Raw genomic sequence first — 13,721 nt, 5'->3', positions numbered from 1 at the left:
GTGGGCTAACCAGTGTCCTGTATAGCTGTTACATGGTATCCCAATTCCTATATTCAATGCACTGACCAATAAAGGCGGGCATACCAAATGCCTTCTTTCCTATCCTATCTACCTGCGACTCTACCTGAAACTATGAACCTGCACCCAAAGAACTCTTTATTCAGTAACATTCCCCAGGACCTTACCATTAAGTGTGTAAGTCTTGCCCTGATTTGCCTTCCCAAAATGTAGCACCTCACATATATCGAAATTAAACTCCATCTGCCACTCCTTAGCCCATTGGCTCAACTGATCATGGTTCCACTGTAATCAAAAGGCAACTTTCTTTGCTGTCCACTGCACTAGCAATTTTGGTGTTATCTGGTGTCAAACTTATTAACCATATCTCCTATGTTGTGTTATAAAGTGGAGGTTGACCCCTCTGTCAGGAATAAAACCTCGAAACATCGAAAGAGGAATACCTCGCCCTGTATTTTGTAAAAACAATGTGAAAAGTGGTGTAACCTGCTTTTCAGAAACTTCTAGTAGTTAAATAAAATAAATCCCTGACACTCACTTTAAAATCAACAAATAACAATTTATCTAACTCTAACCATGAACAAATTAATTGAACTATTAACAAGCCGAATAAATCCCTTCTAACTACTAACTATTCCTGAATAAAACAAAATTCTAATGGTATGCTGTTCCAACAAATACAAGTCCCACTCATTTAAAAAAAAAAGAATTTAGTTTCTCAAAATTACAGCCAGGTTACATGTCTTCCAGAATGTTCTATGCCTTCTCTATCAATTACTTTATCAGGAGCATTCACTGATCGTATCGTTGGTACCATTGTTATTTAGATAGCGTTTTTGTCTAAGGCATAAAGGATGCTGAGAGAGTCAGTAATTCTCTCGAGCAGAGGTCTGTTAACTCTGGCAGATGGCATTAGCTTGGGGTCTTTGTCCAACTCTCCCCTTCTTTAATACCCGTGATGACATATCAATTTTTTTGCAATAAGATTGGTCTTTTGCTGTGAAAACCATCAAATTTAAATTTAATAGTTTTTTGGTATACAAGCACTTAGGTTCAAATTGATTGGCTAAATTCAAAAGACTGTTGTCTTGGTAAAACTGCTGCTTGGTCTGCTAAGAATGGCCTTTCAATACAAATGTTTCAATTTGGGTTCTTCCCATGCTTACAAGCTGCTACTTGCAGACATCTATTGTAAATCTCTAAGCACAGAAAAAACCCCATCTTTTGAAGGGACCACACAATGCTATTCCTTCCCCCAGCATTTTATAAACACTAAGTTAAAACAATTCACATCCAAATCACGTACACAAATGAAAAAAGTCAGTGGACCCAGCATCGATCATTATGACATATACCACTGGTCATAGGCCTCCACCTCAAATCAACCCACCATCACACTCTGTCTCCTAGCTTTGAGCCAATTTTGTACCAAGCTGGCTAGTTCTCCCTGTATTCATGTGGCCTAACCTTGCTAACCTGTCTACCACGTGTTAAATGCCTTACTGAAGTCATGTAAACAAAATTCTTCCTCGTTCTGAAATTAGAAAAAAAAGTTACATAAAGGTGTCTCTTGTAGTTATAAAAAAGAAAAATATGAGCTGAGAGCTCTATTCAACAAGGAAAAAAAAACTACTCTCCACCAAACCCATTCAACTACAATATCATCAAACAAACATTCAACTCTCAATAAATCCTCACTTTGGTTTTGCTTCACTGTGCATTCAGCCTTTGACTTGCAGTGCTGTGGTACACAATACAAATCCATGCAGTAATGCTCTTACACAATGCCAATTACTTCAGCTTCCAAATCCTTGGAAACAAAGCAGATTGAAACATTGCACCCTGTGTACCGTTTATTGATAAGCTGTAAACCTCGAACATTGAAAATGCAATTAGTGATTTCTGAGAGCTTTTAGCTAACCATCCACACAAAGAAAAAGAATTAACACTGCACTTCTTAAATGCTACATACAGCTTAAGAGGCTTTAAAAGGGGAAAAAAATTGCTGAATATTAAATATTAAACTAATAAAGCACATTAATTTTGTTCCACATGGTAATTCTCTACCCTGCAACATTCTCTTCAATTCTCTGGAGGAATGACTAAATAATCTTCAATCACACTGTCTGTCCTCCAGTACTTTACAGAATTGATACTTTTCCTGTTGTTAGCCAAGTTGGAATATTCAACTGTACAATGCATTACATTCAAGTTCACTTTCATACAGTTTTCTTCAGTGAAAATTGGGTAGCAATCAGGAGCTGAGTCATCAATATGCATTTTCCTTCTGACAAAGGACTTGGAAGCCAACTTTAAAATCTCAAATGCCATCTGAATTAAGGTAATCAACTCAGTATAGAAAGTAAACCAACTTTCAAGAATTTCTGATCTATAAAACTCAAACTCTTCAGATATTTAATTTACTGCATCGACTTTCAAAAAGAGTGTCTAGGTCCATATCTTTGTGTCAATCTTCTGCTTTCTGCCTTGTGTTGCCAATTAGTGCTGGGCTATCTAGAGATGCCAATCGTCTTCCAGCATATTTTAATCTTTTATACATCATATTTCAACCTAAACAGTGAATGATGGCAGGGCATGTAGCCATAACACCTCATCGAAACCTTGTCATTTAATATTCATGCACACTTGTATATTTTGGTCACACTTGGTAACTGAGCAACTGCACCCAAGCTGGAGGAACATCATCTCATTTTAAACTCAAATGCTGAGCCCTGAAAGTAGAAAAAATTCAGAACACGTATACAGTGGTCCATTTTGATGACACCACTTATCGCCACCAGTTTCTTATTAACATGGGTTTGCTCTCATCCAAGCTGACCTGTTTTCTACTCTCACCTACTATTAGCACTAGTCTCCTACAGGTCAGGTATCCATTATTTATACATCTGAAAACCCAAAACGACCCAAATACCTAAAGGTGTTTTCGGTAGTGGACCCAAACTGACCTTTAGACACACTGAGTTCTGGTTCTCTGGAAAAGAAAACTTTGCTTGTCCCAAACAGACCCAACAGATCTTTCAGCCAAGTTTTGTTCCCCAAAAGGGCCAAATTCAGCACATCTAGAGGTCTGTTTAATTCCTTGGAAAAGATATTTCACTTTTGAGTCCATTAGAAGATGGAAAAACTTTCACACAACCTTAAAAAGTCCATAAAAGATTATAGTGGACCCAAAAACTGAAAACACCCTTTGTCTAAAGATAAAGGATTCCCAACCTGTACCATTAGCACTCACTTCTCCTATGGCCTTGTCAACAGCATAAACCTGGTCACTTTTCCAAACCCTACCAGTTCTGAAGAAATCATATCAGACTTGAAGCATTAACTTTAGTTCTTGCTCCACAGATGCTGCCAGAGTTTCTCCAGTAGTATGTTTCTGGCAGTTCCTCAGTGTATTATTGTAATGTTCCCAAAGCTTTATGGTCAAGAAAGTGCAAATATTCAACTCAGTGCTAGGCATTTAACTATTCTTAAGTCAAAAGGAAACTATTGTCTGTGCCCATCACACTGCAGCACACCCACCTCCTGCCTCCATCCCTGCAAACAGAAAGTTAAGATCGGAATCACTAATGCACAATCTGAAAGGGTGGTGGAATCAGATTCCATAGAAACTTTTAAAAGGCATAGTTTTATAAGCACTTGAAGATACTTAATTTTGGGGTAATTTTCAGGGTTTTGGGGGAAAAGGAAAAATGGCTTGGGACTAAATTGGCAGATATTTCACAGAGACAAAGTTACTATGCGCCAAATGGCTTCTATTTGTACTCATTATGTAAAAGGTACCGGGATTGGCTTTAATGATTAGAGTGAGGGGCAAAAAAACATACCAAAGGTTCCTTGCCCACAAATGACAAATTCCTTCCAATAGTACAAAAAAGGTGCAGGTATAGTATTCATGCTAAACATTTTGCCAAATTATCAATAGAAGGAATTTTGACGAGTATTTTGTCCAATATGTTTCCTCTACACAAAATCTGCTTTACTAAAATCCAATTCCCTCGAAGTTTTTATTTTCTGTTCCATCATTTCACCTTGAAAATGAACAACTTACTGATTAGGGGATCTCAAATAGCCCCCTACTTCAATTTGACTAATTACATGCCACTTCATTATTTACTTAAATTCCAATAACACTTTATCTCATGAATTTGCTTACCTGTTGTTTATAGAAAGATTATTAAATTAAGTTCAATACCAAAAGAGATAAGAGCAGAATTAGGCCATTCAGTCCATTGAATCTGCCCTGCCATTCAATCACAGCTGATGAATTTCTCAATTCCATTCTCTTGCCTTTGCTCCTTAACTTTTGATCTCATTACTAATCAAGAACTTATCTCTGCCTTAAAAGGCATTCAATGACATGGCCTCCACAACCTTCTGCAGCAATGAATTCCAATGATTCTAGCTGAAGAAATTCTTCATCTCAATTATAAGGGGTCAACCCTGAACTCTCAGGCTGTCACCCCAGATCTTAGTCTCTTCTACAAGCGGAAAAATCTTCTCAAAATCTGTTCAGACCTCTCAGTATTCTGCATGTACATTTGCACTTACTTGTACAGATTTTCCTCAAAACAAAATCAGAGTCTTATGACAAGTTTGAAAAAAAAAATTCCAAAATATTGCAAAGTTTTCACACTAATCTTTCTGGCACACCTCTCTCACACTTCAGAATATCCATATCAATTTCACCATGTGGTAACCTATGATATATCCCTACCATTAACTTTTTCCCTTTCTAAATACTGAGGGAACATTTGTGCCAATTTCTGCTTTACATTCAGTAAATGCACTTTTCGTTCACCGATTACCATATCGAGTTTTGGAAAATTTCCAATTCTCATCAATATAAACATTCACCACACAGATAATTTAAAACCAATATTTTGCTATTCTTATCCTAATACTGAAAACATGATGCCGACTGTTAGTGTACTGAAAGGAGACTTCTTTTATGGATACTTGGTATATAATAAGCCATAGTAATCTCAATAACCTTTCACATGACTTGTATTTTAAAATACGTGAATTGTTCACCAAATGACACAACACAACTGTATACACGCATCATGTTTGCTATCTGATTTACAGATTCAGCAGTTTTCAAAACTGTTACATTAGTAAAACAGTTCACTAAATATAAGAAATTGGCAAGAAAGTAAAGTGCAACTCAGAAAAGCAAATTTATTTAGGCATGTCATTTTTGGCAAAAACACCGAAGAGGTATTTGCAAGAATATGAATAGGTGATTCAGAACAGAGGAGAGCAAACAGCTCACATTCCTTTCCAGAGTTTCTTGAAGAACTGAAACAAAGCTTTCAGCCAAAGAAGCAGGCAAAGCAGGCAAAGCAGTAAAGTTTGATTTTGATGCAGCAAAATCTTACTTGTATTGTAAGAAGATCCACTATTTCCTCTGAACGATTATTCTCATAGATACTGGCACCACCAATTACAGAGATCGGCCTCCTTTTCGGATTTCTGTGGAGCTGAATACTGACACATTTCTCTGGTTGGGAGTCAACAACTGTGACTTCATTTTCTGCAGTGTCAATTTTTTGAGACTGAATAGGCAAACCGTTCTCTGGGATAGAAAACTTTGTGTTAGCGAATTGACCATAATCTGAAAGAGGTCGTTGTCGTTGCCTGCTTTTCCAGGAGTTCCACCTTCTTTGCCCAACCTTTAGTCCATCTGTCTTTTCGTCTTCTGTGGAAGGGGGTTGGTTCCTCCATTGATCTTCAGAAGAAACCTTTCAAATGTGAACACTGAGTGTCATCATTCTGATTAGCATTACTTCTTACAGAGTTACAACATCTAGGTTTCCAAACATCAGTCTACTGATACCAGTAATAAGAGGCAAAGCATTTTTTTTGGATGCACAAATATTTCACTGTTAAAAACCTGAAATAGTTAAAGACAGACATTGCACATAAAAGATATTAAGAGGTTTATAAATACAAAAAATATAAATCATAGGATCCGCTTGATATTCTGAGCTAAGTTACTATACAGTGATTATTGGTGTGACCCGTACACATTATTAACATCAGTTGCATCGAGCCTAATTGCAGCACTCCTACGACTCCGATGAAATTAGATGTGCCACTAGTACTTATTGAATCGGAGTGTTTACTGCATTAGTGGGCTCAGAGGCCAAATCCCAGCTTTTAACTCTTTTACTTGAAAATTACATATGGGTTAAAAAAAAGGGCAGTTACTTATTAACTTTAAAAATAAATACTATCCATATGTTAGAAGCCTTTTAACAGTTATTAACTATGAACATTTGTTGAGGCTGAGGAGGAACAAAGATCTATTTTTTTTAAAAATCCTTTAAACCATTTCAATCAAACTCATTTCTTTTAAATCCAGTTAGTAACTGATGAATGCATATGTGGCAGAAAAAAACTGAATAAGACACCAAAACTAACCTTATTGACTAAAATACAACAAAGAACTGCAGATGCTAGAGATCAAACAAAACCAAATTGCTGGAGAAACTAAGCAAGTCTGACAGCTTCTTTGGAGAGAAAGCAAATTGATACTTTGTAAATGAAAGCATCCGCTTTCTCTGCGCAGATACTGCCAGACCTGCTGGGTTTCTCCAGCAATTTTTTTTGTTGCAACCTTATTTATCGCAGTGCTTACCTCATGGTCAGGCAGAGTTACTGATGTCCTGCACATGCACTGAAATACCACACAGTACTTATTAACAGTGGTCATTTGGATGCTGATCCTTTGTCTCTTCTTTTTAAAATATTAAAACACATCAACCTTCTGACAATATTCAGCCACACTGAGCCAAGGTTTGAACATTATGACTCATGATGCTGATTCCATTACTGTACTGTACCTCTGTACTGTTCAAGACTTCAAAGTCAGATATCTACCGCACACTGATAACGGTCCATGAACTACTCTGCACCATGCATATCAAAATACAAATGTAAAGATTTACAGCAGAGTGCCTCTTGTAATTGGTGGAGAATTGTAAATTAAAGCCCAAGACACACAACATCCCTCTAGTGTGTAACCTAACTCCACAAATCATCCTCAATGTAATGGTGGATATAATTTATTATTTATCATTTATGGCTTATCACATCCCTGTTCACAGAAGCAATAAGATTCAATGAAGTTCAATCTTATATATAACCACTGGTATTTTGTAAATGAAATTTAGTCAAATATATAAAATAAGCATGTTGTGCATAATGATAGTGAATAATTAAAATATTCAAGTGTTCGGGTTTTACATCTAAACAGAACACCTAACAGCATCCCCACACAAACCCCTCACCTCCCCATTTTATGTATAGAGTTTTGCGTACGTCATGGGTTAACCCTCTCTAAATTTCAAGTCTCCAAGACACTCATTCTCCCAACAAAATCTCCACTTATTAATATACTGAACATTAAGATGTAGAAAAGAATGGCAGATTTTGTTTTCTATGCAGCACTTTTATAATTAGTAACAGCTGAAAAAAAAGACGGAAGATCACAACTTGTACCACAGCTTCGTACAAATTTGCATGACTGCATTAACCACAAACTACTATTACATTATGAACCCAAGAAGCCCTAATCCAGTTTTGCAATTGCAAAGTTAGTATCTGTCGGCCCACAAGGATTGGCCAGAACCTACCCCAAAGTGCAGAATCAATCTCCCAGGGATTAGAAATAAAAATACTTCCCATTGCCTGGTCACTTCAATAGATAAATCCAATGTCATTGCTCAGAGACAATCCTTAATCCTGTTGTAAATAAATCCTGTTTAGCAGGAAATAAAACTTTTGAACATGGGCAGTGCCTTACTGCAGCATAAAGTTTCAGATTTTAGAGGAGGCAAGGGAGGTTTTCTATATTTAATGCTTACTCCTTATGTTCTGCATTATTGATCTATTTGCAGATGGGATGGATTTAAGTTTGTATGCATATCTAATAGCCATATGCAGTGCTGTTATCTTGAATTCGGGTTATAATGCTGTTTCTGCAGCCCATTTCAATTGCTGTTAGGTTTGTGAGGGATAAGTATCATTATTCTGCCCATATTCAACATTTCCTGTTATTAGTTGTGTTGTGGTGGGAGCAAGTATAATATCGCTATTTAAGAAACATTCAGACAGGTACATGGACGGGTTGGGGAGGAGGAATATGGACCAAACTGGACCAGTTTAATTGTGAAAACTGGGTGTTGTGGGCAAGTTGGGTCAAAGTGCCTGTTTCCATGCTGCAGACCTCAAGGACTCAAACTTAGGTCGACAGAACTCAGAAGCAAGGAAATTACTGGAATAATAATAAGGGTCAAGTGACCCTTCCTCAAAACTCCCCCAGTTCTGAGGAAAGGTCGCTCAACCTGAAACGTCAACTCCGATTGCGTTCCATTGATGCTGCCAAACCCACTGAGCTTTTCCAGCAAATTCCAGTTTTGTTTCTGAATTACTGCACCTGCGGTTCTTTCAGTTTTTATTAAAGGAAATTACTGGGCTAGAAATTTCAGTGACTGTTAGTTCTCCCATGTTTTCACAATTTTTAAAATGAAAATGCTAGGCAAGATCCCCGGAAAAAACATTATTACGACATCAATATTCAGAGATTATGGAGATAAGGTTTGTGTGCAGGTGACATGAAACCTGGAAAAGTTTTTTGTTTGAATAAATGAATCATTAACATTCTGGTGTGGTGATCACATGCCAAAATATTAAGCCTTCCAAATAAATCCTACCTAAAACAAAAAACTTACGCTGAATTATATAAATCAGAAAGGCTGCAACACTGATCTATGCTCTCAGGTCATTAAACTCAACCAGAAACCTAGTGTGAACAACGTAACTGGTCTTCAGATTCCAGAATAAAGATGGAAATGAAGAAAATGAAAGCAATATTAAGTCCTAATTGCTTAAGCACTGACTCAACTGCAAATGCATGTGAATATCGCTCAAGTAAGGGCAAACTGGATCTCAGTTGTGAAGTTTAAGAGTCAAGCATCTTTTGATATAATTAAAATTTGCACAAATGCTTATTGTGCGATACCAGACCGCCAACATCTGTTGACACCTGACGTAGCACTGAAGGCTATCTTCCCGAGACAAGGCAAAATCGAAAAATAAGGCGATGCATCTTACTTTCACCACCCTAGTTTAACTGGGGCAATAAAACATTAGTTCCCGAGTGTTCTTTAAACTGTGTAATTAATTCACATTGTAATGCAATACAAATAAAAGGTCCATCAATATTAGCTCCCCCCTCTCTTCACAATTGATTGTCCCATGAACACTGGACATATGTTTAAACCACAACAGCAATATAGTCTGAATGATAGTTAAGGCTGGAACTTATTGCAGTGTGAGGTAACAAGACATTTAGATCAACTTTTCTGACAAATTATTTAACTTAAAAGGAGAACATTCCACTCCTCCCAATTATCTGCACTGTTACTGAAAGCATCATTCTCTTTGGCCAAGAATAGTTCTGAACACGTCACTGAAAACAGTGAATGTTGCAGTCCCCTTGGATCTCTAGCCGTAAACAATTAGAAGTTGAAAAGGATGTTATTTTGTGGGAAAACACTTTGGTTTTTCAATGCACCATACTAATATCACTAATTCAGATATAATACTACTGTACATAATTTGAGCATTAACAGCAAGGAAGGCAAGTTCAGCCAGTTAAATTTTAACAGAACTGGTTTTATCACAATGGCTTCATGACCATATTTAATCATTGTGACCCAACCACCTGTTCAAAACATTGATAAATAGTATTTCACCAGTGATGGCTACTAGGATTTGCCTGTGTTTACACTGGTAATCATCATCTTGGCTGTGCACTGACATCTTCATTATGAAAGAGAATATAAACTACTTATATATAACGACAATAATGACAATATAAGAAAAAAAGGTAAAATTCTGTTCACAGTAGTATTGTTCTACATGCAGCAGTACAGACAGAGAGAGAGGGAGAGAGAGGGAGGGACAGAGACACAGACAGAGACAGAGACAGAGGGACAGAGACAGAGGGACAGAGACAGAGGGACAGAGAGAGACAGAGAGAGACAGAGAGAGACAGAGAGAGACAGAGAGACAGAGAGAGACAGAGAGAGACAGAGACAGAGAGAGACAGGCAGAGAGAGACAGGCAGAGAGAGACAGAAGTTGAGGCCAAAATATTGTTTTCAAGAATGACATAGCTATAGCCGGTATCTGAGGGAATCAAGGGATATGGAGGAAGGGTGGGTTTAGGGTATTGAGCTTAATGATCATACTTAAATATTGCAGCACTTGACATGTGGCACGTGCACACACAATTTTCTCAAAAGAGGAGCAATCAAGAATCCCAACGGAATTTCCTTCTCCCTTGCCCAAGTTTCAAGCCTCGGATATTTTTGCACTTATGATTCAGCTGATGGCATGCTGATCTCAGGAAGAAAAAAATAGCTATTGCTACACACATCAGTATGCCAGTGGTAATTCATCTGTGCCAGCTGCAGGAAGAAAGTGTTGGTCAAAAGTAGACTGATGAACTTCCTTTCTACCAGGTTTTCTTTTCTGCCATCTAACTGCTTATGCCTTTTGCTTTCTCCATGCCATTCCTGATTGCGCATCTCCACGTACTCAAGTCAACAATGAGGATTCTCATCCAACTAAAAGTCTTGGTTTCAGTCATCCTTGTATTGCAGATGCAGGCGATGGCAAACTTGCCTTGAGCATATTTTTGGAATGCAGCTGACATCCATTCAATTTACATAACCCAGCCATCGGACTTATCACTTCATCAAGAGGGCATACATGCAGAGGATCTCTGCATAGGAGTCTACTTCCACGTTCAACATTTTGACTTGCCATAAGATGCGCAATGTTTTGCTGAGGCAGCAGAGGTAAAAGCTGTTCATCTCACTTTCATGGCTTGCATAAATTGTTCATGCCTTGCTCCTTTAAAGGAGGGTGTTGACAAACGAAGCCTCATACATACGGAGCTTTGTATTTTGTTAGTTTGCAGTTGCTCCACATTTGACAACTCAACTTCAATATGCTAGCTGCAACCTTATTTATCTAGTGCTTATTTACAAAAGCAATGGACACGTTGTTAGCAATTGCTAAATCCAAGTTAGGTGCATCAATACTGACAATCTATTCTGGAGACGCAAAGTAAAGTTTCTAAATCCTTGCCCAAAACTTTCGACCTCCTGGTGCTAATTGTCAGTCCAAATGCCTTGCAGGTCCAGGAGGATGAATTTATGAGGAAACAGCCAGAACAGTTAGCAACAAACAGCATCTCTTGGGCGAGAACCTTACACACTTTGCATGCAATCTTGGGTTTGTCATCAGCTCTAGATGCGGATAGACGCTCCCACATATACACCTCAGTCCTCCTATTTTTGTGCCACTTACAATTGTACCCTTTATTTTATATTGCACTTAGCCATGCAGAAGCAATGTATAACTTTAATTGTTTCCCCAATTCGTATTAAGAAGGGTATGTTGTTGGAGAAAAGGGGAGTGTGTATTTGAACCCTTTCCAAATCTTTCTTTTTGTCCATGTTGACCCTCAGTACATAAGAGCCTTTCGGCCTATCGGGTCTGAACCAAAAAGTAAATCACTTCTACACGAATCCCACTTTTCCACACATGGCCCATAGCCTTGAATGCTATGATATTTCAAGTGCTTATCCACATACTTTCACACCTTACTAACCCCTCAGACAGGAATAGAAAATGTTTGTAGTGTTTTTGAATAAATATTTATTCTTTGTAGTAACAGTAAACTAGCAGCATCTTTGTGGGTGTTCACACATTGACGTCTCCAGCACACAAGAACAAAATGAGGATCTAACAAGTCAGATTTCACTTTAGATGTCCACTTTCGAGTATTAACATGAACTGGGATCATGAAGTAGGGGCTAGCTAAAATCAAACCTTTTGGAATCAGAGAAATATCCCTTAAATAAACAACTTCATGGGACAGAGTCAGATTGTGAAAAAAGGATTTGACTTTTGCTAGATGCAACAGTGGAAAATTTCAAATCATAGATCGGAGACAAAACAGTGGGTTAGTGGACAAATTGAAGGTAGAAATAAAAAGAGGGACCTTGTGAGAATTATTCAATTAAAATTATTACTCAATACTTAGAGGTAAAGAAAAGAAACCTGGAAGTGATATATTACAGCTAGTATTAGTGAAATTCAGTTAGAAATTGAGACATTTTGATTAGAGAGAAAAAAAAGTAGAGAAATGGAATTAAAAAGGCTTGAATTGGCAAAGAAAGAGAAAGGGAAAGGGAAATGGAAATACAACAATTGAAGGTTAGACAGAGAATAAAAAGGAGAGAAAGATGGTAGTTCACAGGATGATTCTAATCCCATGGAGGTATTTCATTAAATTTAACATCACCTGTTTAGTGCCTAAATGTACAAGAGGATGGAATTGAAGGATATTATGCCTCATTCAAAAAGATAGCTATGAAGCTTTGCAATGTTTCTGCAAGATATGGGAGTTAATGGACCCCATTGTGATTCCCAGTGACTGTGTCTGTACTAAATGTTGGTTACCGGAAGAATTCTAGCCCAGAGTCTATGAGCTGTAGTCTGCGCTTCAAACATTGCCACACATCAGGAAGGGTCGGGGGGGGGGGGGGGGGGGGGGTGGGGGGGGGGGGGGGGTGGAGGAAGTTACCTAGACACTTCTCTGTGACCAGGATCGAGAATCCAGAGGTTGTGCTGTTTGTCTGGTGCTTGGGTTCAGGTTTGGGATTTCTCATCTGGGCTACAGAGGAACTTGGAGTGGGAGGGTAAAGATCCAGTGGTCATAGTCCACATAGGTACCAATGACAGATAAAACTAGGGCAGAGGTTCTGCTGAGGGAATATGAACAGCTATGAGCTAAATTGTAAAGCAGAACCAAAAAGATAATAAATCTCTGGAATACTATGTTAGCCACTAGCTAATTAGCGCAGGGTCAATAAGATTAAGCAGATAAATATGTGGCTCAAAGATTGGTGTGGGAGAAACGTGTTTGAATTCATGGTACATTGGCATCAGTACTGGGGAAGATGGGACCTAGTCCAAATGGATGGTCTTCATCTGAATTGTGCTGGGACCAGAGTCCTAGCGAATTGCATAACTAGAGCTGTAAACAGTGCTTTAAACTAAATGGCGGATGGGAGGGATTCAGTTATAGGGGAAATTATAAAACACAAATTAAAGGAGTAAGAGTACAGAACTCAGGAGACGTTATTAAAATCTTCAGCACAGACACTAATAGGACAGAGCGTATGGAAAAAGTTAGCAATCAAACTTCAACCATACTGAGCAAATGAATGACAATGAAAAGAGTGATGGTTAATACAGGACTGAAGTGTTATATCTAAATGCATACAGTATAAGGAATACGGTTGTGGTGCAGATCAAAATTGGCAGGTGTGACATGGTAGGTATCATGGAAGCGTGGCTGCAAGGGGAATCTGAATTGGGAGCTGAATATTCAAGGATATACATCCCATTGAAAAGATAAACAGGAGCGGCAGAGGTGGTGGGTTGCCTTATTAGTAAGAGATGAAGGGTCAGATGGCGTAGAATCTGTGTGGGTAGAATTGAGGAATCGCAAAAAGGTTAAAAAAAAAGGCTCAGTTGTAGATACATATGGGCCTCCAAACAGTAGTCTGGGGCGCAAGATACACCAGGAGATAGAAA

General features: G+C 38.1%; 1 protein-coding gene across 10 annotated transcripts in view; it reads right to left on the bottom strand.

The window, feature by feature from the left end:
* Positions 1-13,721, bottom strand: part of LOC140481336 (spermatogenesis-associated protein 13-like) — a 237,817-nt gene that overhangs the window by 55,682 nt on the left and 168,414 nt on the right. For 7 of the 10 annotated variants that reach the window (XM_072577338.1, XM_072577339.1, XM_072577346.1 and 4 more), the window contains one exon: positions 5,418-5,780. The exons of the other annotated variants lie outside the window; for them this stretch is intronic. In XM_072577338.1, the coding sequence (XP_072433439.1) occupies positions 5,418-5,780 (363 nt within the window). The remainder of the gene's footprint in view (positions 1-5,417; positions 5,781-13,721) is intronic. 10 annotated transcript variants of the gene reach the window in all.

The sequence above is a fragment of the Chiloscyllium punctatum genome, chromosome 9 (genome assembly GCF_047496795.1).
Source record: "Chiloscyllium punctatum isolate Juve2018m chromosome 9, sChiPun1.3, whole genome shotgun sequence".
In the NCBI taxonomy this organism is placed as follows: Eukaryota; Metazoa; Chordata; class Chondrichthyes; order Orectolobiformes; family Hemiscylliidae; genus Chiloscyllium; species Chiloscyllium punctatum.
This window is presented reverse-complemented; position numbering and strand designations above follow the sequence as displayed.